We start from the raw sequence: 23,411 nt of genomic DNA, 5'->3' as shown, positions 1-23,411 counted from the left end.
ACGGAGATATATGAAAATACATGTGTTTATTTTATAAGCCTAACGTTTATAAGCATACTGAGACCTGGATTTGGTGAAAAAATAAGCATATCATAAGCATATTAGTGAACTTGGGTCATTGGTCATCGGTTGTGTACTTGGGAAGATTCATTTTTCTTTTCCATTTTAAATAAACCTTGGAAAAATTCAGTGAATGAAGAGTTTGCTATTTTTGCACTCAATTTGGTGACAGAAGAATCTACAGAAAAAATTAATCTCATTTTTTTAGGAAAAATAAGCATATCACAAGCATAATTTGAGCTTGAATATAGCTAAGCATAACTGAGCCTCTTTTCCAAAAATAATATGGCTGGTCATCTCTCTAAATTACGAATTTGAAATTATGAAAACAACAGAAAACATACCTTTGACAGTCTTTTGCGTCTTTGGAGAAGATCCAGGTAGAGAATTGAATGATGTAGAATTGGATGATGAATTTACTGATGTGATGAACTTGTAGAATGATGAATTTACTTCGGCTTCGGCCTTGTCACCTAATGATTAGATATATTCATCATTTCTAAGCATAACCCTTGCAAAAAAACGAGGCTTGATTTGGGCTATAAAACAATTCAACAAACTCCAATGAATCATGTTTTTAATAAAACGTGTAAGCGATTATCTATTTTATAAGAGCCCCCAGTGGGGTCACCAATCACTTGATCACGCCAAATTTCACTCGATCTGAAAACGACCGTATGTGCGGAAAAAATTAAGGCCTTTAAAAATCGACCCTTACAGTGCAGGAAAAAAATGGCTAAAAATCGACCCTTATGGTGCAATTTTTCGAAATTTTCCCAAATTGACCCAAAAATTTCGTATTTTCCCAAATTTTAGACCCTTACAGTGCATCTCCTCTCTCGTTGATATCCTTACAGTGCACTTTCTGAAGCCTGAAAAAAATGGGTACGCAGTAGGTCACTTACCTCGAGTGCCCCCCCCCCCCGGGAAATTTCCTCTTTGGAAATTATTCTAAATAGTGTAATCAAAATCTGTTATATTTCCAAATATCATTGGCAGTGACAAGATAATTTTTCAAAGTTATACAGTAAAATTGTTCTTATGTACCGCTGTTCTGAACCGATCGGATGAGGTAAAATATTGGGGGTTCGGAATTTATAGGAGGCGCAACCATGGTTTGCGCCAATGGAAATTTTTTTTACATCTCGAGGCCTCTTATATGGCTAAAATCGTTTTTTACAAATTCACCTCTAAAATGTAATGGGTGGTCTCCTATGGGCCTATGGGATCCCTAATCCCCCCCCCTCGGATGTAATGGGTAATAAAATCATAGAATTATAATCAGATAGAATGAATTCGCAGTGATGAAAAGAATGTTTGCTTCCATAATGTCAGAAATTACGTAAGTTGACCGAACCTGAAAAACCTGTGTATGGAAAAAAATTGTGTGTCGTCAAGTTAAGCTCAGTACTGTAAGAAAGTTGCTATAATAGACTATTGTGTGTAAAAAATTATCATAGAAAAATACCTTGTTGTACGATATCCTCATCTAAACTCTCATCGTCCACGTCCTCTAAGGGGATGACAGGTGGTAACTCTATGAATAGAAATCAAGAACAATGGTTGAAGATTGTTAATTTCAAGTATGAACAGGGCTCACATCAAGTATTAAATGTTTAAACTCGGCCAATGAAAACGTCGCTGGCATTTTTTATCATTTTGATTTATGAATTATTGAATTATTTTAACACCATACAGGCAAAAATCACCATAGCGAAGTTTCGATATGGTGAAATTAGGATTGAAAGTTCTTGCACAGGTAGAATTTGAAAACACAAGTTTGAACGTGATACATCATCATGAATACGAAAGTTGCTTGAAGCCAGGAAAATGCAAACGACTGGAGATCCATCTTTTATTGTGTCTTTGAAAGCGAGCTTCGTTGCCGCCTGTTTTTCAAATTTGATATTTAAAATCCGACAAAACTCCGTCACAATTTCATTTTCTTTGATTTTGCATTTAAAAACTTTGATCCAGCTTGAAAATTACTTGTATTTCACAAAAAAAGGTTCTCAAACTATCTCATAAGTTTGCAAGAAATTTTATCAACATTTGACGACGCTGAACTGTAGGATTTCAACTGCGTGTATACTTTTGAATCTCTTTTATCACACGAATGATTTTTTTGTAGCTTTGAAAAAAAGGCCATGTTAAAGTTGAAAGGTAATGTTATAAGAATATCATAATATGAAACCGACAAGGAAGGATATGGATATGGATATGGATCTCTAGTCGTTTATATCTTCATGTTGAAACCCAATGTATTCGAAATGTTACGGTGATGAAAATACCATTGGTTTTAAAACTCTCGACTAGAGATTTTCATACCTTCAATGGTTATTTCGGAGAGTTTCTTCCCCATGAATTTTGATGCATTTCCCTCATCAATCGCTAACAATATTCTGGACACTTTGGAAAGCTCGACTGTCGAATCCCGCAATCGATAATATTCCTTATGCACAGACAAAATCATGTCCCAAATGATTAGCCAACCACCCCAAGTCATTCTCGGATAGATCGGCAATTTGAGATACCGTAGCACAGAATTTTCTAAGCTCTGTGGAATGTATTCTCTCCGGACTTTCGAGGCCTTCAATTTTGGCAAGGACTTTGGCCATGCAAGCATTTCCTCGCAATGACCTCTTAGAATTCTTGGTTGGTGCCGCCAATACAAATGGATTCGATTTATTCACCCCAACAACATCTCGATATAGATTCAATGCTTGGATTGCATAGACTTCTTCAATATTCATGATCGTAGGAACTTTCCGACCTCTTTTTCCCCTCACATAAACGATTTCCAGACTAAAATAAAAATAATGATTATAATAATCTTAAGACTCACTTCAGAATAATTACTTTTTACAACCTCTGCAATCTACGATAATAGATTTTTAAATGCTTTGTGAATTGACATCATTGTGTTATAAAAGGTCAAAAAAGGCATTATCCAACAATATGATAGGCAATTAATAATCTTTTTTCCTAATTAGAGTAAAAGAGCAATTTCTAAGGGTTTTGTTTTATCACTTTAATACTTTGGATGAAAGTCATTAGGGACATTTAGGAGTTTTTTTTCTTAGCTCCCTGAAATAATATAGCTTTGGACATAAAATTTTCTATGAATTTCCAACTTCTATTTAGCTTCGAAAAAAAATGATACCTAAAAATTTTCACACCTTGAGAATGATGAGAAGATTTAAATTTTTTAATTTCTTTTTTGTCAAAAGTTACCTCATGACAAGGGTCTTGTGTGCCAAATTTCATTTAAAAGACCAGTTAGATCAAAAGTTACAGGTACAGGAAAAGCTTCCCCGAAGTTCTAAACCGTCCCTAAAAGCTTACTATGAATAGGGTTAAGACAACTCCCCATTATTAGAAATTTTCTTTGTATGCGTCTACATTTCGATTAAGGGTTCCAAGCAATCATGGCAATCCTGGCAATCCTGGAACAAGGGTGATAATTTTGATAAAAGTAGAGGAATTTGTAAAAACAAATTCTTCGCAAAGGAAAATATTTAAATGTCCGATGACGAAAGAAAAGACAAACCTTTCCATTAGACGAATTTCAAGTGGCGTTAAGTTATCTTTTATTTCTTTAATTTCTGCATCTTTCCTTTGATTTCGATCTTTAAATTTTGTTACGAGCATCTGGTAGACCTCGTTGCCTCTTCTTCGATTAAAGATAGACAGCCTCACCCCGATAACTTCAGCAAGACTTCTCCAGTCATCAAGGCATTTAGATTCATGCAACGCTGCAGTGAGCTTAGGAATTTGCCCTTTGATGTAGCTTCTGACTTTCATCAGGTCATCCGTTATTGGTAGCAAAGTAACACGATTAAATTTGGAATCGTCAAGAGTTCTTAAAGCAACAGTCGAAATTCTGGCTTTCCATTCCATAGCAAACAACTAAAATGAAAAACATGTTACTTAATTTTGAAATTCACCACAGAACTAACGTTCGGTTACATGGTATACAAAGGTTGAAAAGAAATCTATATTACAGGGGGGGTCAAGCAGTTAGTACAAGACATTATGCCGGTTAGTACCGTGGTGGTATACCTGTATAAATTTCAAAAATCAGTTAGTACTTGATGGTACTAAGTGACATTTAGGGTGGTGTCAAGTAGAAAATCTAGGAAAACAGTTAGTACAAATCAATACTAACTGCTGCTTTTTTACCTGTTTTAGAAAAAATTTGAAAGCAAAAAATTTCGACTGTAAATTCTGTTTTTTTTCATATTTATGTTGTTCTTCAACTTTAAAGATCTCATTCTGTCTTTGAGAAGTTACTTCTTTTGATTGTTAAAAGTTTGTTTTTTATGAATTTTTAAGTTTACAACTTTCAATCAGTTTTTTAAACATTTGGATTGGTTTGCAGGTCTATGCTCGTCGTGCAATCCTAAGATGATTCAATTTCTTTGTAAGGCTACCTTCAAAAAGTAATTGAAGATATCAATCTAAAGTCTTTCAGGTTTATTTAGATCTTTGCATCAGGTTTTGGAGTTGATATTTTGATATTATATATTGTAGGTTATAAAACAATATATAAAACCTTTTTGTATCTTCTGTTTAGATCTTATAAGTTAAGTTTTGTCTGTAAAACATTGAGGTGTATTGAATATTCTTGCTACAGGTTGCTATAAATTGCGAAAAGGTTTCTCCCTAAGTAAGTGGTGAAAAGCCTAAGAAAATTCGTTAAATACATGTTGTTACCCTTTTTCAGCTTTGACTGAATGTTTTATTTTTATTTACGGTTACATTGAGAGGGGCTATTTATATACTATATTATATTTATCTTGTATAAATTATTGTGTTATAACAAAGACTTCTATTGACTTAAACTTATTAATAACTGTTTTAAAACAATTATAGGAACATGCTTTGACAAAAAGTAAACATTATAGTCACGTCTGATAGGTTTTAAGGGGTGGTCCTAGTGAATTTTACTGAAGAATCACTTAGTATATTTGGTACTAACTGTCAAAGGGTGGTGGTGTAGCCCCTTAGTTCAAAAAAGTCACATAGTAGGCATAATGTCTTGTACTAACTGCTTGACCCCCCCCCCTGTATATTATGATACACTTAAATCGGAACTCTCCGATTCTCGCACGGAGCTTTTTCGCTAGCGATTTTTAAGCATACGGCAATTCTTTTTTCACACCTTTTCTGTGTTTTTTTTCCAGCATTTTTTGAATCATCCTTTTTAACATTGTCAATGGTAGTTTTTCTTGCCTTGAGGAATACAAGAAATTGTTTTACGTAATTTTGCTTGAAAAATTAGATTAAACCAAAAGAAAATATATAATTCCTTCCTGTACTGACTTTTATAGCCATACTTTTCAGTCCTTTTAACTAAATAAATTATAATTCATATCTTGAGAGGTCTACAAATATCATTCATCTTTTATCACTCAATTACATACCTTATCGGTAAGAAATTCGTGGGCAAAAAAGACGAAAAATTACTTTTGACCGGAGATTATTTTTTACCATTCGATTTTAAACATTTTTCCTTTTAAAAACTGCATGCTTAGGTGCAAAATTTTGTGTCTTAATACTGTTTACGACAAAATTTCTGAGTGCTGAATTTGTTTACCGACAAAAAATTAAAAAAATATGGAAATAATTATCTTACGTCACTAAAATCGGTTGCTCTCATTTTTTAACGAAGAGTCACCATTCTTGATGCTGATCCCTTTCAACAACTGCGAGCACTTATCGAGGCTGTATCCGATTTTCAAAGGCAGAGAGGGAAGTTTGAAAGCAGAAACATTCTCGCCGTCCACTGTTTCGTAGGAAAATACACCCAAATCTTGAGTACACGATATAATCATATCAAACATAGAAGGATCAATACAATCCGTTAATGAAAGGGATTCTTCGGATTTCAGCTCCCTTATCTTGATCAGGAGTCTTGAGAGAATTCGCATTCTTTGCGATATTTCATTTGCTCTTTTGATTCCTGATGTGTTTAACATAAATGACCCATATGTGGTAATCAAATGATCTCCATGGGCAACTTTGCTGATCAAGTCTTTGTACATAGTCTGTAAAATCATAATTTGCAATTCTTTAGATGCACCACCAGAGAACCGATTTGGGTAAAGTAAACACTTGGCCTCGATAACTAAATCCTTTTCTCTGGCTTCTTCGTGTTTCAAAGGGCAAGATTTCACATGTTTCCACATATCGCTTTGAAGCAAGAAGGATAAACAATATTTGCATGGAATGTAGTCCTTGACGTTGACAATTTCATCAACAGATGGTCGCCGCCAAACGACAAGATCTCCTCCAGTTTTGAGAACCTGATAGAAAGTTAAAAATCAGTTATAATTCAAATAGTATTCATTTAAATTCAGATCACATTCATAAGGTCCTGTTGATTCTGAGGGGATGAGCTATAGCTGTACGTATTTCTTTTATCAGCATATTAAAATCCGAACACAGGCTCAGAGATGCTTAGGTTGAGAGCTTAATAAGGCTGAAAAAAATGCTCGAGGGATGTTTATTATCGGATCCTAACATAAATTTTTCGAAGCTTACAAAAAATAGTGAATCAAGCTCAAAATATGCTTAAATTTGCCTATTTGAGTTATAAAAAACGAAACTGGGGAAAGTTTTGAGGACCTGATAGAAAATTAAAAATCAGTTAGTGTTTTAAACGATATTCAAATAAATTTACATTCACATAAAAGGTCCTGTCTTTTTTCTGAGGAAATGAGCTGTTTCAGAAACTTCAGAAATCTAAACACATAAAACTTAATTTTGATAGCAATGAAAATACTTTAATCAGTGTTGCAACCACCTTTGGTGAAACTGGAGGGAAGGTCTAAAATTATACACCAGTTTAACTAAATTCACTATTAGGACAGAGATCCTATTTACTTTACCAGTGTTTCTGTCTAAAAAATTCTAATTTCGCGAAAATTAAAACACGAATGGACTGACTGACTCGCGAAATTTTCTGGACGCAAAATTTCTGACATTAAAGTAAACATTTTTCACAGTAGCCGCCTTGGTAAATCTACAACGTTGTATTACCTTTATGTTGTGATAAAAATTGCCGCGTCCACGTAACTCAAGATATAGTTTGTCTTTTTTCTGTCTTGCTCGTGTCAGGGTCTATAACGGCTTAATTACGCTTTTGTCTGCCTTCTTGCAACTTCTGAGATGTCTTCCTATATTGCCAACTTCACCTTGACAATACAAACAGTATTGCACCTTGTCATAGATGCGTTTGCCTTCCTTCGTCTTTCTGCTCCTTGGGATATTCACAACTAAAAAACATGATATTTTCTAATAAATAAACTGGCTAAAAAGGTACTTTATAGCAGTCAACCTATAGGAAAAAGTCACAAAACATATTTTTACTATAGCATCACCCAAAATCCAACGTGAAAGGATTCGTTAATCAAATTGGAGCTGCCTGAAAGTTACTGTAAGCATTTTGGATTATGTCTCTATAAATTTACTAGTGTTCAAAGAAGGGCAAAGACATCATCAAATATTTGCCCACTTCAAAAAAAGAGACCCGTTACCATAACATTAATTTAGAACGCCATGCCTGTTACCTATTTCTTGATCGTTGCTTCCGTCCTCAATATTTGACCCATCAAATATATATGAATCCGAAATTGTATTCCTTTCCTATAAAATTGAAGTCACATCAACTTTGTTTGGAAATAAAACAAAAGTAATGATTTGATGAACGGAAATGAAAATTTCAAATTAGTTTAATTCGGTCACCTATACGAATGGAATTTTAGGGCACTATAAGAGATATTTTCCGATTTATTTAATGTTGGTCTGACATAGTTATAATAAAATACTAATTAATACCAACTGTAGAGAATACGCAATACTATAATAAAGAATATATAAGATAAAAAAAATTTTATATACATATTTTACAAAGACAAACATTTGTAAGGTTTATTTCTTTCAGCGAGGATTTGAAAGAATCGATTGATGGTTTGAGCTTATTTTTTCTGGGATTTGATTCCAGATCAGGCTTCCTCGGAATAAAAAGGATTGAGTTCCAAAACGTTGAGACTTAGCCTTAGGTATTGTCATCAAAACTTTGTTTCGGAAGTTAAATTTTATTTCCTTCGTTATATAGATTTGTTGCATGAACTTTGGATTTAATTTATTTTCGGATTTGTAAACCTCACAAAGTAGAAAGCAAAGCTGAATTTCATGAACCGTTTTACATTTGGCGTTTTGCAATAAAACCTCATAGTCATTTATGAAATCACAAAGTAATGTTCTCAATGCCCGTTTATGGACTTTGGTGATTTCTTCATATGTAGTTTTATTACAAAACATCCAAATTATTGGTGCATAGTTAAATGTTGACATGATGTAAGCGTTAAATATCAACTTTCGTTGATCAAAATTTAGATAATTGCGAATTCTGTTCAGACTCCAGACTCTCGACCTAGCTTTAGAGCAAAGATCATTGATATGTAATTCGAAAGTGAGATTGTTATCAATGGTAATACCGAGAAGCTCAACAGAATTCGTAGATTTCTGACAGTGATTTCTATAGGAATATTCTGATTTCCTAAAACTAGCATTTGAAATTTACCAGGATTTGCAGCAAGGTAGTTGTTTAAAAACCAGTCTAAGATTATTTCCAGGTCAAACTCTAGATTCGAGATGACTTCTGCAAGAGTTTCAGCACACGAGTGTAAGGTATTATCATCGGCAAAATTGCAAATGCTAGCTTTCACAATAAAAAGAAATAAATCATTTATGAAAATATTAAATAAAAGAGGCCCGAGAATCGAGCCTTGTGGAACACCTAGAGTGATCTCTTGCCATTCACTGTATTCAGAGCCGATTTTTGTTCTCTGATAGCGATTACTTAGATAACTTTTCAATAGTTCAAGACTCTTTGTATCAATTGCGTAGGCTTTGAGCTTTGCAACCAGAAGTTTGTGATCAATGCAATCGAAAGCCTTCGACAGGTCCATCAAAACTGCCCCCACCTTTCCGGACCCATCAAGACTTTGATGCCATTGACCAATCATTTGTATTAATGCATGCTGAGTGCTGTGTTTAGCTCTAAACCCGCAGAGTCTTGAATCGAAAATGTCATCGAAGTAGGAAGAGAGTTGGTTATGAATTATTCTCTCATAAATTTTAGAAAAAGCTGGTAAAATACTAATTGGTCGATAATTTTTCTTCAGAAACTTATCTTCCTTTTTATAAACAGGAGTAACCCTTGCCTTCTTAAGACTTTGGGGGAATTTGCATGAATTATATCACTGAAGGAAAAAGATTTGTTTTAGACATGGATTCAGTGATGCGTATAATACTTGGATGGTTCGACAGCGAATCAATCTCAAGGTCTGTAGGAAGATTGGAATCTGAAGTTTTTAGACCTAGATTTGACGCAATATTTACAAAAAAGTTGTTAAAAATTTTAGCGATGGTGGCTTCATCGTCTATCAGTTTTGAATTTTCAAGCAAAAAGATTTTTTCATGATTTTGGATCTTTTCAGAAAAATAGGGCTTCGCTGATTTCCAAAAGCTTTGCGATGTCCCTAGATCATGAAAGTACTTTCTTTTTGCTTTCCTATTTAAATTTACAACAAGATTTCTTTGTTTGCGATATAAAGTTTTATAATGTGTGTTTCCGGTCGCTTTTCTTGCTTTGTTTTTGTAGAAGGTGCGAACCATAATTGCCTTTCGAACAGCTTTTGTAATATGGGGTTTTTGATTTCCCCGGATGGTTCGCTTTTTCATTGGTGCATGGGTATCAAGAATATTTTCAAAGGTGTTGCTAAAAGTTTCGAAATCTGAGAAGTCGCAATCAAAGTTTCGACAAAGTTCCGACCGGAAACACTTTTCATCAAAATTTTTAAAAGATCTATATTCTATAACTTTAGGCGGGGCCTTTTTAAAACTAGCTTTGAACATGCTATATATCAAATGATGGTAATCACTGAGATCTGTATCGAAGGAACCACTTTTTTTGAAGCAAAGGGGCCGATTTGTAAGGATCAAATCAATGCATCTACCGTTCTCTGATTTAAAGCATGTTGGTTTTTTTATTAGAGATTTTAATGAAAAAGAATCTAAAAATTTTAACATATTTTTATCTGGTATCTCCTCGTTAAAATCGCCAAAGATTAAAATGTTTTCATTAACATTTATGTTTTTGTACTCAATTAATACCTTTTGCTTGATTGCTAGCTTGGGTGCTACCTTGGCTTGACTTGGCTTGGTGCTACCTTTGCTCTTCTAAAAAAGTAAAAGTTTATACTTAAATCGTGTTAATTTTCGCCAGATAAAATTTCGCGATTTCGCGATTTTTTGCCATTTAATTAAAACTTGCGAAAATGTGTGAAATTGCTGAGTCGCAAAATTTGCATTTTGGGTGGAGAAACCAGTCAAAACTCTCCACTTGTGCCCGAAAATTGCCATTTTCAGCTGTTAAATCCACGCGAACCGCTGACTCGCGAAATTAAATCTAAAAAATTTCGCGAATTTTTAGGCTCGCGAAATTTAATCCGATTAAAGTATTCATAATTTCAGAAAATATAACTACAAGTGCAGACGGAAACTCCTTTTTGATTTTGTTCCCCTCTATTTCTAAATCTTTATCTAAAAAAGTGCCAGTTCACGACCAGTTTGCATGAAATAGGGTTCATAGCACTACAGGTAGAATTTTTGGAATTTCCGTTGCTGTTAAATTGTAATTGGCCACTTACTCAAAGTTCGGTCTTGAGGTCTGCTAAATGCTTTGCACTCGGAAAAAAGAGGAAAGCGCGCGAATGGTTAAAAGACATTTTTAATTGAAGAGCCTGCTGACTAATTCTTGTAAGATCTGTTCAGTTCTTCACAGCTCAAGATTTCATCTATCAGAATCGAGAAAAAAATGTGTACATTAGGTTACCTCGTTAATATTTTGAATTGAATATTCATCACTTTCATATTCGTCGCTTTGGCATTCTTCAGATTCGTCAGAAGGTTCGTAGTTCTGGTCTTTGACGTCATCGTCGAATTCCGATTCTGACTCCGAATCTGACACTTCATCCTGAAATAAAGGTAGGTTACAAATTAGATTAGAGCTAAAAATCTGCATACCTTTAATCCTATTAATTCATATCATCATTCCAGGGACTTACCATATTGTGCCAACACGGGAAAAGCGCAACGACCCCAAATCAGTAGCCAACTACTAAACTGAGGACTGGAGTGAGATTCGAGATTCGGCCGTTTTACTCATTCCCAAGGCAAATCTTTAAACCCCCAAAAATTGAGAAAAATTACAAATAAACCCGTAAAAACTTGTACCATAACAAAGCTCTTGAAAGACGATGTAGTACTTCTAACGGCCCTGTGGCGTCACAGAGGCTTGAGGTAAATTTGGCACTGCTTCAAAAGCTTACAGAAATTATTAATCCGTTTCAAAGGAACCATAACTGATAAAACAACAAACCTCTGTTTGACTGAAATTCATCTCTTCTATGTCAGGCTGAATAGCCGAGTCATTGATGTCAAAAGGAGCACTCTATAAAAAAGGGATAGTGGTTTTCAAAAAGTCTAAGTACGCGTCAATAAAACTAAACAGCTTGGTTAATCAGTCTGGTAGTAGCTAAGGGGCATTTTAGCTTTTTTAGAGCTTTAAAAGAAAAAGAACATATTACTGTACAGAAACGTTCGTCCCTTAATCGCACTCAAAATTCTAACCTATTTACTTAAACCATGGGTAATCACAACTGACTTAACATCTCAGTTACAAAACTTTTCATAAATTAATTTAGTTTTGTAATAATATGAGTCCGCTGAGTCTCCCCTCTAAAATATCCCCTTGAATCGTCTATAATGAAAAGAAAAGTTTGATCGATGTGCAGAAAAGGTTAATCCATCACTTAGTGAATAGCTGTTATGGTTTGTACTTAGTTCCCCCCCCCCTTTCTGCTGGGGGGGGGGATTTTTTTTGGAAAAATTTTGCCAAAGAGGGGGGAAAGAAAAAATGAAAAACCTGGGGGGGGATTCTGAAAAAGGGGTGAGGGGAAAAAGGGGTCTTTTTCCTGGGGGGTGGACCAGATTTTTTTATTTTCAATTAGATTTTTCCTTTGCAATATTTTTTCCTCGACACTTTTTCTGTTGATAGATTTTAATCTTTTTTCAGCATATTTTGTTATAAAACACATGCCTGCACATGCATGGTTAAGAAAATTAATATGATATACTATGAAAACGCTTTAAAGTCTTTTTTTCAATAGTCGTTTGTTAATAGTTTTGAAAAACACTACTTTCAGACGAGCATATATGGCGGTGACAGTTTTCAAAATTAGGGAGTTTAAAAAAAAGGGGTGGGAAAGCAAAATTTTGTTACTTTTTTGGGGGGGATTCTACAAAGGGGGGGGGGGCAAAGAATTTTTTCCATTTTCAGGGGGGGAGGATTTCTAAACCTGGCAACAAAGTTTTTCTGGGGGGGGGAGCTGACCCAGGAGGACACTATGGTACTCTCAGGTACCTAATAAACGCCCCCCCGTTTGTTAGTTTTTCAATTTTTTTCCAACCCTCAGACCTGATATAGGACGTTTTTTAATTTTTTTAAATATTTTCAGCTGTCAAAGGGAAAGTCTATTATTTTGCTCTAAATAGCCTGATTTTAGCCTATATTTACCCTATTTTGGGATTTTCAAAAGTACAATTTCCAACTCCCCGGCAATTAGTACCCCGTTTATTCCAACCCATTGTTTATTAGGCACCTGAGAGTTCTAACTTCATTAAATACTGCCCTGTTCAGCTCAAAAACAAAATAATATCAGAGATACTTACACAGTCTGGCAGTTTTTCTTTCCGATCAGCTTCATTCGATTCCTACAAATTCACAGATTAAAATTCGAATGAAAAGAACAGTACAATAAAATCATTTTTTCAGAAAGTAAACATAATATAACATCGATCATATTATGAGACTTTAAAATATAAAAATTTGGAGTAAAAGAAGACCTTGAAAATACGTTTATGTCAATCCACACTTACACAGTCTGGTAATAATTGCTCGATAACAGTAGTAGTTTTCTTTGCAACACCAGTAGAATTTGTTTCGACACGTTTAGCAGGTTCATCTTTTGTCTTGCTTTTTGACGATTCTTCCTTTACTTCGACTTCTTCAACCTTCACTTGTTGTGCCTCTTGTGGTGTTGTTTTGGTTATGTCCTGTGAGTCCTGGGAGAGAATTCATACAGTCAAAAGGAGTAACTCTCATCATCACTTTCATAACCAGATACTTTCATAACCAGATACTTTCCGGTCTGTGATGTGTGAGCTAATTTTGGCTTATTACTGATCATGCCTTGTAGTGACTAAATTCCAACCTCCCATTCTGTTTTGAAAACTTATCAGAAGCTGAAATTCAACAAAGAAAAACGAAAGAACAAAGGAAGTCTAAGAGTATCAAGATTTTTTTACGTTTGTGCTTCTGGGGTACCTTTTTATAATATTTCGACTTGCCAAGTGCTTCAAGATAGGATATCTCGCTAAACTCAACTTTCGTGCTCATAAATTTTTTAAACCGCATGGCTTCATTTTAATCAGTTTACAAACCTCTAAGATTTCAATAACACCATTAAGACTTCTTGATACCAAATTGAAATCGATTCCAGAGGCCTGTAAAATCAAATATTAGGAACATCAGTATGACAGCTTAAAGTTTAGGCTATCCCTAAAAATGTTTCGATTGTTTGCCTTAAAAACTACACTATTCGAACTCGGAACCTGAATTGTTTGCAGAGAGGTATGAACTCCCCTGGTACCCATCCCCCTTCTGTAATTAAATCTAATTTCATCTCCCCTTTTTTTACAGAAAGTCCATTTCGATCGAAGGAAACTCGCTCTATGCACCACCTACCAAAATGATAAAGAAAGAGTACAGTGTATATTATACAGTCACAAGTCAACAATTTCACACTAGCGTTATTATTAACATAATACCTTTTTGCCATCCATTATCGCATTTTAAAATCTAAATGTTGTTATGTTGAAAGTGCTTATTTAGTTTACTATCAAGGTAAACGATAGTAGTGGACTTGAGACTGAGAAACAGACTGACTGAAACAAACATTTCCAGCCCCCCAGTTTTTTTTGGTAAATCTTGGTACCCACAAAAGCCCCCCAAAAAGTTGGCATACCCTATTTAAAGGAAGTTGCATTTATTATGACCTAGATTAAGGGAACCTTTCTGGCGAAAACTTAATTTTGGCGAGCATTTTGGTGAATAGTCAATTTTTTTTATTTTCACAAGAACTTGTGATAGTTGTGCTCTCCAATTTAAAACTTTCATGCAATATCCGAAAAATTAATCAGAAGCTAAAATTCAACAAAGAAAAACAAAAGAACAAACAAGTCCACCTACCTCCGAAGTAGTTTTCTCTGCACCAACAGTCGAATCAGTTTTCTTGGTTCCTTTAGCTGGTTCATCTTTTATCGTACTTTTTGATAATTCTTTCTTCACAACGACGACTTCTTCAACGTTCACTTGTTGTGCCTCTTGTGGTGTTGTTTCAGTTGTGTCCTCTGGGTCCTGAGAGAGAATTTATACCGTGAAAAGGGGTAACTTTCATCACTTATAAAGCAGATACTTTCCAGTCTGCGATATGTGAATAATTTTGGCAGATGAGAGGCTAAATCTGTTCTATTTTGCCTTATCACATTGGGGAAGTGTCTATTTTGCATCTGTTGTTTTATTTTCAAAACAAAGTCAAAGCACATGCGTACATTTTTATTGTATAGACTATTAGTCGTTGTTCTCTGCAAAACAGGGGTGGTACAGTCCATTGAATTTAAAGCCCGAAGGGCTTGAAGTGAATCTTCTATGTAGGATTTGAAGCCAGTTATTTCCTCCATAGGGTTGCACAACCAGTGTAATTTCACAAAAAATCGGCATTTTAAAAGCTTCACTTTTTTTTTGTCTAAGAAAATTTAAATTCAACGGGAAGGGAACTTTCGGTCGGGGTTGTGGATGGTGTAATTTGTCGTGTTTTTTTTAATTTGACATTCTCGTACTTTTCTGTTGTTGCAAAGTACACATTTTCTTCCCCTCTTTTTTTTATGCCATTTTGGTGAATTTTAAGGATCATTCTGATATCAAAACCTCCTAAAAATCCTTTTATAACCAAAACGTACTTCAGAATTTGGAGATGACATCTGGTTACATTCTGGAGACAGCATTGTTTGGTTTGTATTAGATTCAGGAGACGCCTAAAACAAACAAAATGAAAATTGGATTTCTGGAAAATAATTAAGCAGATATTTGAGAAGAAAAATTGGATATCGAGAATTTTTCAGTGGCACTTGATGATAATAAAAGGCATTTTATTTTTCCCTTTTTATTCAGTCTTCCTTTTATGGCTTTAAGATGTTATTTGATGATATCATGTTAACCGTTCTTTCTCTATAATTAGAAAACATTTCTAATTTCTTTTCTAACTGCAAAAGAGTGACATTGTATAGCAATACAACTGATGCTAAAACAAGATTCCACAATCCATGGACACTCCAGAAAAATGAAAATCAAATTTTAAAGGTTCTCGGACATCCGTTCAGGATGCTGGCACATCCAAAATCCTCTCACAGACAAAACTTGTTTTTTTCTGACATATAAAAGTGTTTGATAAAATGCAATCTTCTTTTTTCTCAATAGAACGTGATGTCTTTTGACCAATGAAATTCCAAGAATCTTACTAGTGCGGGATAACATTTGGAGAATGTCAACTAAAAGTTCAGGGTTTAAACAATTTATTCCTGCTAAAAAAGCAATTCCAAATTTAGACAAAGAATTTCCATAAAGAATTGTAAATATTATGTTGAAAGTATGAAAGTGTGAATTCCTGTCTAACTAGTAAATTCGTAATTAACTTCCTTAAAGGTAGTACCTAAGGAAACTAATTTCTGAGGGAACTAAAGTTAGTGTTTTTTGCGAATGTAGCCCCAAACCGCAAAATCTAGCTCCCAAAAAGTTTTACAAGTACAAAAAACAATGGCTAAATAATTTACAGAGCGGTTAAACTTTTTAAAACGTCTATAAATCCCCAAAATTAAATTCTGCAAAAAATCTCAAATTAGGACACCTCAAAAATTATTCCCCACAAAAAATAGTTCCCTTAAGGTACTTATCATAGTTAAGGAATGGAATCACATGAAACTGAATTGTACCTCACACTCTGTCCGACAGTGATACTGAAACATTGGTTTCGTCTTGAATGCTTCGCCACATAAACAGCGAAATTTCTTGGTCTCATGATTGCTCTGCGTGAAAAGAAAGGTTAGGAATTACTCCTGTGTCAAAAAAGGTTCTCACAAGGCCAGTCGGTACAAAAGTTTTAGAAAATGTTATACATCTATAAAGATTTTTGCAAATCATTACATATTTTTACATTACATATGCATAGTTTTTAGAGGGGTGAATACCCTTACAAAAATTAAAAAAAATCGCGAAATTAATCCACCGTAAAAACAAAGTCGCATTATTGGTGGAGAATTAAGTGAAAACTCGCTATTAGTGACAAAAAAGTGGCCATTTTCAGCTGGTTTTCAGGCTGATTTGCCAAAGTAAATCCACGCGAAACTTTTGAAAACTTTGACGTGCAAAATTAAATCCAAAGATTTTTACGTTTTTTTTGGATTGCAAAATTTAATCTCCCGAAATTTAATCCGATTAAAGTAAGGCTAAGGATCTATGAAAATAAAAGAATTCAATGGGTGAGCTTTCTGTAAAATTTAAAAGTTTAGTAGCCTTACTTCACTAAATTGTTGCTTTCGTTTTCTTTTTGTTGACTGAATTTCATTAGGGTTGAAGGGAGCTGAAGAGTTGAGTGGTTTAATAGTTCCTGAAGCTTGAACTGAATGGCTTGACTAAAAAATACAAGAAACGAAACTGAAATAAACCAGCTGCGCTGGAAGCTCCGGCTTAAGAGATTAAAAGATGTGAAAGATGAGCTTGTTGAGTTAGTTGTGTTAGAACGTTGCCCACAAACTGCTAATCAGAACAGATCAGAAAGCAAAGTAATAATTCTATTGCAGAGTGAGAATGAGAAATAATCTTAACGAATAAATAAACCAGCTGGTAGTTTAGCTCTTCTAAGTGATTACATATGCACTTTCTTGCCTAAAGAACCAACCCCACCCCCCGCCCACTCAACCTCGACTAAAAAGTTCAAAATTGGAGCTAAAGGAGATAAACATTTAGAAGTCAATATTTCCAAGTTCTTGATTTGATTGTCCAGATAAAATTTCGGGGAGAAAAATAGCCTAAATTAGAGGCCACGGGCATTTAGCTAAGCATTATTTTTTCTGTTGGGATAATACTTGGGGGAGAGTAGGATAAACCAATTAAAATGGTACAATAGTGTGTATGTAATAAATAGTGGTATACTTGGAAAAAAACCTGTTTTGGGTTTGAAAAATCTTCAAAAGGAACGGTCACCCCAGCCAATGAAATTACGACAAAGTCCAAAAAATATCATTTCCGGTTATAACACTGTGAAAATCAAATTTACACAGGAATAGACCTTTTTTCAAAGAGGCCACCCTGTTGAAAAATTATGTAGTCCAGCAGAAAAACAATGATAAAACCATGCATAATTATTACAATATGCATGATACAGTAATTATGCATGGCTCTATCATTGCTTTTATGGCTGGACTACATAATTATTCAACAGGACGTCCTCTTTGAAAAAAGGTCTATTGTGTTTTATTATCCTTTACTGAATTCCCATAGTGATATGTTTGTAAAAAATCTGTGTCGGGTTTGAAAAATCAAAGGAACGGTCGCCAGCCGCGATGAAATTACAGGAATTGTGTTTTAGTATCCTTTATTGAATTCTCATAGTGATATGTTTGTAAAATATCTGTGTTGGGTTTAAAAAATCAAAAGGAACGGTCGCCAGCCGCGATGAAATTACCCTCAACTGCTCCAACTTGGGACTATCTTACGCAACATGGGACGGCCATTCCACCAGCATTTCACCAAACCTCAAAAATCATTAGATTTGAGTTTAATGAACCGCGTATTAAAAAATACCCAATTTCTCTTTCGATTTTACAGTAAGTGAAAATACAGACCAGATATCAACAAGTTCCATGTTGCGTACACTCATCCCAAGTTGGAGCAGTTGACGGTACGATACAGAGTTAAAAAACAATCATTTTCAGCCATAATACAGTGAAAATTTCTCCGATCTTGTTCAAACTTACACAGGAATTGTGTTTTAGTATCCTTTACTGAATTCTCATAGTGATATGTTTGTAAAAAATCTTTGTCGGGTTTGAAAAATCAAAAGGAACGGTCGCCAGCCTCGATGAAATTACGACAAAGTCCAAAAACGATCATTTTCAGCCATAATATGTGAAAATTTCTCCAATCTTGTTCAAACTTACACAGGAATTGTGTTTTAGTATCCTTTACCCAATTCTCATAGTGATATGTTTGTAAAATATCTATGTCGGGTTTGAAAAATCAAAAGGAATGGTCGCCAGCCGCGACGAAATTACGACAAAGTCCAAAACGATCATTTTCAGCCATAATACTGTGAAAATTTCTCCGATCTTGTTCAAATTTACACAGGAATTGTGTTTTAGTATCCTTTACTGAATTTTCATAGTGATGTGTTTGTAAAAAATCTGTGTCGGGTTTGAAAAATCAAAAGGAACGGTCGCCAGCCGCGATGAAATTACAACAAAGTCCAAAAATGATAATTTTCAGCCATAACACTGTCTGACTGTGAAAATTTCTCCAATCTTGTTAAAATTTACACAGGAACTGTGCTTCATTATCCTTTATTGAATTCTCATAGTGATATGTTTGTAAAGAATCTGTGTCGGGTTTGAAAAATCAAAAGGAACGGTCGCCAGCCGATGATGAATACAACAATAACAAAGTCCAAAACAGGATCATTTTCAGCCATACATAACACCACAAAAAATACTGTGTATCAATGGCTGTGTGTTTGAAAGTTTCATTGTCAAGTTTGAAAATCCAAAAGGGACAACCACCAATTAGATGACCAAAAGTCCACAATAGATCATTTTTACAGCATAAAATCATGAGAAACACACGTATTTGAATTCAGTATACAATAGCAGTACAACGTACAACGCAACATCAAACTTCTCATAAATCATGTTCAAAACATCATGAATAAGGATGAAAATGATCAATTTTTCACTGAGATTTGTCAGTATTCACAGCTCACCAGTCCACGACCTTTCGATAGCCATCTTTTTCTAATATTTTCGGCCAATCAAATCACAGTATTATCGGAATCAGTGATCCGTTTTTGTTAAATCGGAATAGATCATCGGATTAGATAAACAGACAAAAAATGTCTTGACCCTTCTTCTTGTCGGAAGAGAGAATTAAAGGCTCCTAGGCCGGAGCAATTAAAAACCACATTCTTTACCATAAGTAATAATTCTGAAACACACAAATGAAAGAAACAAGCTTATGGTGTCAAATCTTAGGCAAATCTTGCTTTCTTTTTACAATGAAAAACCAAGCAAGGTGGGAGGAAGAGGTGGATTAAAATAAAACTGTATCAGACTCAAACAAAGAAATGATAAAATGAAACACATTCAGACTAGTAAGTAAATATCCAACACTATAGCTTCCACAACCAGAATTAGGGGATAATTAACTTGGAATCCACTGCCTACTTAGGTTTTCTCACTATGAAAAAGATCCACACTGTTTACCCTAAGGGAACTAACTACCTTATTATACCTATACTAAGTATTTAACACGGGTAAAAAGCCTGAGGCAGTTAACACAAAAGGCAGGGTTTTTGAAAATAACCTCAGCTCTAATTCTTTAAATGGCTGTAATTACGGAAGGCAAGCCATTCATGTTAATAACATTACTAGTTATATGAGTGTAATAACATAATTTTTGTGGGACTAATTTTCAAGTTTTTTGATGTCTAATGCAAAATTTAGTTCCGCAAAATTAACTTAGTATACAATTGCTTAGAAATAGGGAGAGAAAGTAGGTCATTGGAAAAATCAAAACACTAACATTGCTTTCTTTGATCTCATTTGTGGACTGTTTCACTCGCTTGGACAAACCAATTTTGGATTGTTTCGATCGCTTGGATGCACCAATTGAATCCAAAAATCTTGATGGTGAAGACTAGAATGTTTAAAAAAATTTACTATTTTTAGCTCTTCCTAATTAAATCATAAATAATGGTCTTGATCAGATGGATAAAAAAAGAAATACTGGAAGAGAAAAAGTTAACATGATAAAAGTATAATCTTACCGTTAGAAATGGTGTCTTTTTCGGATCTAAGAAAAAATAGAGAATGTCTTTTTCCAATTTAAGAGTTAATAACACTGCTAACGGTGTATATTGAGTTCCATAAAAGCAAGACTATACAAACTGACGACATAAGCAGCTGACTCAACTAACTGAGGCTGAATCTGGCTGAATTCTAAAATATAATCTAATACAAAAGCGAACGAACCTTCCTTGCCAGTTAAATTGTTTAAATTGTTTCCCTGTAAATAAAATGGAATAAGATAGAAGCTTCAAGATCAAATAATGTACTACATACTTTTGCTAAACTTTGATCCTTTTGCTTTATTTCTACCTCAAATTAATACTAATAGGTCTCTAAGTAATATCAAGTAGTATATGAAGTAGACTTAAAACAAAAATTAACTTGAAATTAAAAAAAAATAGACCTTAAGGCTGTTGTCTGGGTTATGATATGAGTAATGAGTGCAGTAAACGGTTCAAAAACTATATGTAGCTACACTTGTAAGTACCATAACACATACAACATACAGTACTTCTGGCACCTCTGCCTATTTAACCTCCAAAATTTAAAGTGCCTTGTTGTTAACTTAAGATTCTAAAAGTAGTATATAAGTAGTAAAGTAGTATACCTCAATGAATAATGTACATGGTTTATCTGTTTCCTAAAAAAATTGAATGAAAAAATGATGAAAAAAAGATGAATAAGCTAGATAATGCCTATGGCGTTGGTAGAAGCTTTATTCCTGAATGAAGTTGACTGGTGCAGACTGGTGAGGCTTTTCTTTAATAAAAAAGCAAATTTGTTATTTTATTTAAGAGCTTTTCAGGCAAATTTCCAGGATTTGGAGCTGCTACTGTTTTTAATCAAAAGATTGAGTTTCAGAATGTGCCTTAGGCTCGAAAAAAGTAGACGGGAGGTCTGGGTTCTTGGAAACAGCCCAACTGGTCCAGGAAAGTCCTGGTGTGGTCTATGGGGCGAAGCCCCAAGAAAAATATGGCTTTTTGCGGAATTAAGTGCTATAATATCAAATATTTGAAGACATTTTTCGCTCATTTACCTTTTTCCATAGCTAATTTTATTTTTCATAAAGATTGAGTTCCAAAACTCAATTAAAGACCCCTGGAAATATGCCTGCTTTTATCTTTGCATACAAAATAATAAAATAGTTCTATTTCCTTTAAAAGTTATTTCATCTTTGGTGCCCAAAAAAAATCATTTATAAGAATGGTATGATCAGCAAAAAACTTTATAAATTAATACCTTCCAATCAATATTTCGTACACCATAGTCATATCTGACTTCCATTCCTTTGCAAATGTCCATGGTGGCGAAGATACAAATTTTTGTGTCAACCAGTCTTGGTTTAGCATTAAAATGCTTTCTTGAGTGGTTTAAAAACTTCCCGATTTGCTTACTTTGTGTAGCATCAAAGCTTTAAAAAATAAAAATTAATGTCAAAGAAATTTAAAATGTTGTTGAAACAAAAGAAGAGAGCAAAACAATGCAACATTTAAACCTGATCATTTTCTTATCAGCAATCTAATCACTAAAAAGCATATCATTATCTCATAGTACTATTTATGATGAAATTTGTTCATGCTTACCAAGCTCCGGTACGGAAAAATATATACGACCCAAGATAATCAGGATAAGTGGCCAGTCGATTGTTCCCCTCTGTGACACTTATCTTTTCTCCTGGATAAATCATGAGAAAACTACCCTTTTTGAAAGGTCGTGTGGTTATTACTCCATATCCTATAAAAATAAGATAAATGTTGAATAACATTTTCTCTCTGTTTCTCTTTCTGTTTAAATATCCAAAATAAGTTCCTGCCGAAATTAGTAAAACTGGACCTCACCAAAATAAGTTCTTGCCAAAATTAAAAATTTTCAGGACTTTTACTTCTTGCCAAAATTAGTTTTCGCCCAAATAAGTTCCTTTATTGTAGATTAACAGAAATTTATTCTCAGAGAATATACTGTTTGGTACAACACTGTATCCTGAAAATAAAATCATAGTGTGCAGGGGGGTCAAGGTCCCACCTAAAATTTCAGGTCCCAGCACTTGAGAAACTCCCACCTGATAGTTGACTTTCCAAGTCCCACCTAAAATAGGGATTTTATTTAATAAAAATTTTTTAATTACCAAATTTTGATGTGCTGACCTCCCCTTCAATTTTTACTTGTTGGCACTTCGGGCAGTTTGGAATGAAAATTCCAATAAAAAGTTAGGGGAATTTTCAATGAAAAACAGATTACAGGATTCAAAGACAAATATGTAAAAATCTAAAATTTAAAATAATTTTTCTTTCAAGATTTCCATAAGAGTCCCACCTAAAGATTTCTAGTCCCACCTCAACCTATTTCCCCCACCTGAAAGTCCAAAATTTCAGACTCCCACCTGGCTGTTTTGGACCCAAAAATCCAAAACCCCCCCCCCCCTGCAGAGTGGGGGGGGTGCACACTATGAAAATAGTAACTAATACTGATGCTTTTAACCCGTAAGGGTCATTATTCCATTCATATTATGTCACGTCAAACTAGTATTGGACTCATTACACAAAGTAGGGAAAGAAGAGCGCCACACCACAGAAATCATTCCTTAGAACCCATAGAAACGGTTCAGTGGGCCACAGATCTCCAATTTTAGTTGACGTTTATGATTAACGGCTGATAGATAAAAAATCAAAGTCAATCATATTTCAAAATAAACAATCAGGTTCAGGTTAAATAAGAATCTTTTATATATAACTGTAACGTTTTTGGTTGAAAAAATATCAAGATAAATTCACATACCAATACTTTGTTCGATGAACACCAATTCAAACCCTTCTGGGTCATGATTTCTCATAGCCCATACTTTTGCGACGGATTCTGGATCAATGTGGTCAACTTCTTTTTTTCTCCTTGTTTGCATATTTTTAATCAAATCTTAACTGTAATGAAATTTTAGTTCAATTTCATAAAAACAAGTGGTGAAAAAAATTCAAAAAAAAGTTGAAATAATCATACTAAAAATGTAGAGCTAAATTGAAATTACATCTAATCCTACATATTAAATCAAA

General features: G+C 34.3%; 2 protein-coding genes across 2 annotated transcripts; both read right to left on the bottom strand.

The window, feature by feature from the left end:
* Positions 1 to 501: 501 nt before the first annotated feature.
* On the bottom strand, positions 502 to 5,720 carry LOC136810247 (uncharacterized). Its single transcript, XM_067066821.1, has 5 exons — positions 5,699 to 5,720; positions 3,611 to 3,969; positions 2,389 to 2,865; positions 1,529 to 1,597; positions 502 to 533 (listed from the first exon to the last, which is right to left on the bottom strand). Exons 2-3 carry the CDS (start codon positions 3,958 to 3,960, stop codon positions 2,514 to 2,516), a joined length of 702 nt encoding a protein of 233 aa, XP_066922922.1. The 5' UTR covers positions 3,961 to 3,969; positions 5,699 to 5,720; the 3' UTR covers positions 502 to 533; positions 1,529 to 1,597; positions 2,389 to 2,513.
* An 8-nt stretch (positions 5,721 to 5,728) lies between these two features.
* On the bottom strand, positions 5,729 to 23,278 carry LOC136810246 (uncharacterized). Its single transcript, XM_067066820.1, has 19 exons — positions 23,143 to 23,278; positions 21,951 to 22,101; positions 21,607 to 21,778; positions 20,975 to 21,007; positions 20,551 to 20,584; positions 20,346 to 20,371; positions 20,102 to 20,215; positions 16,828 to 16,941; positions 16,243 to 16,335; positions 15,214 to 15,288; positions 14,444 to 14,611; positions 13,636 to 13,698; positions 13,072 to 13,257; positions 12,865 to 12,906; positions 11,513 to 11,584; positions 10,967 to 11,107; positions 10,246 to 10,311; positions 7,635 to 7,710; positions 5,729 to 6,368 (listed from the first exon to the last, which is right to left on the bottom strand). Exons 1-19 carry the CDS (start codon positions 23,261 to 23,263, stop codon positions 6,319 to 6,321), a joined length of 1,797 nt encoding a protein of 598 aa, XP_066922921.1. The 5' UTR covers positions 23,264 to 23,278; the 3' UTR covers positions 5,729 to 6,318.
* Between the last annotated feature and the right edge of the window lie 133 nt (positions 23,279 to 23,411).

The sequence above is a fragment of the Clytia hemisphaerica genome, unplaced genomic scaffold, assembly GCF_902728285.1.
Source record: "Clytia hemisphaerica strain Z4C2 unplaced genomic scaffold, Clytia hemisphaerica genome assembly, whole genome shotgun sequence".
In the NCBI taxonomy this organism is placed as follows: Eukaryota; Metazoa; Cnidaria; class Hydrozoa; order Leptothecata; family Clytiidae; genus Clytia; species Clytia hemisphaerica.
The sequence above is the reverse complement of the archived record's forward strand: the minus strand, read 5'-3'. Positions and strand labels throughout refer to the sequence as shown.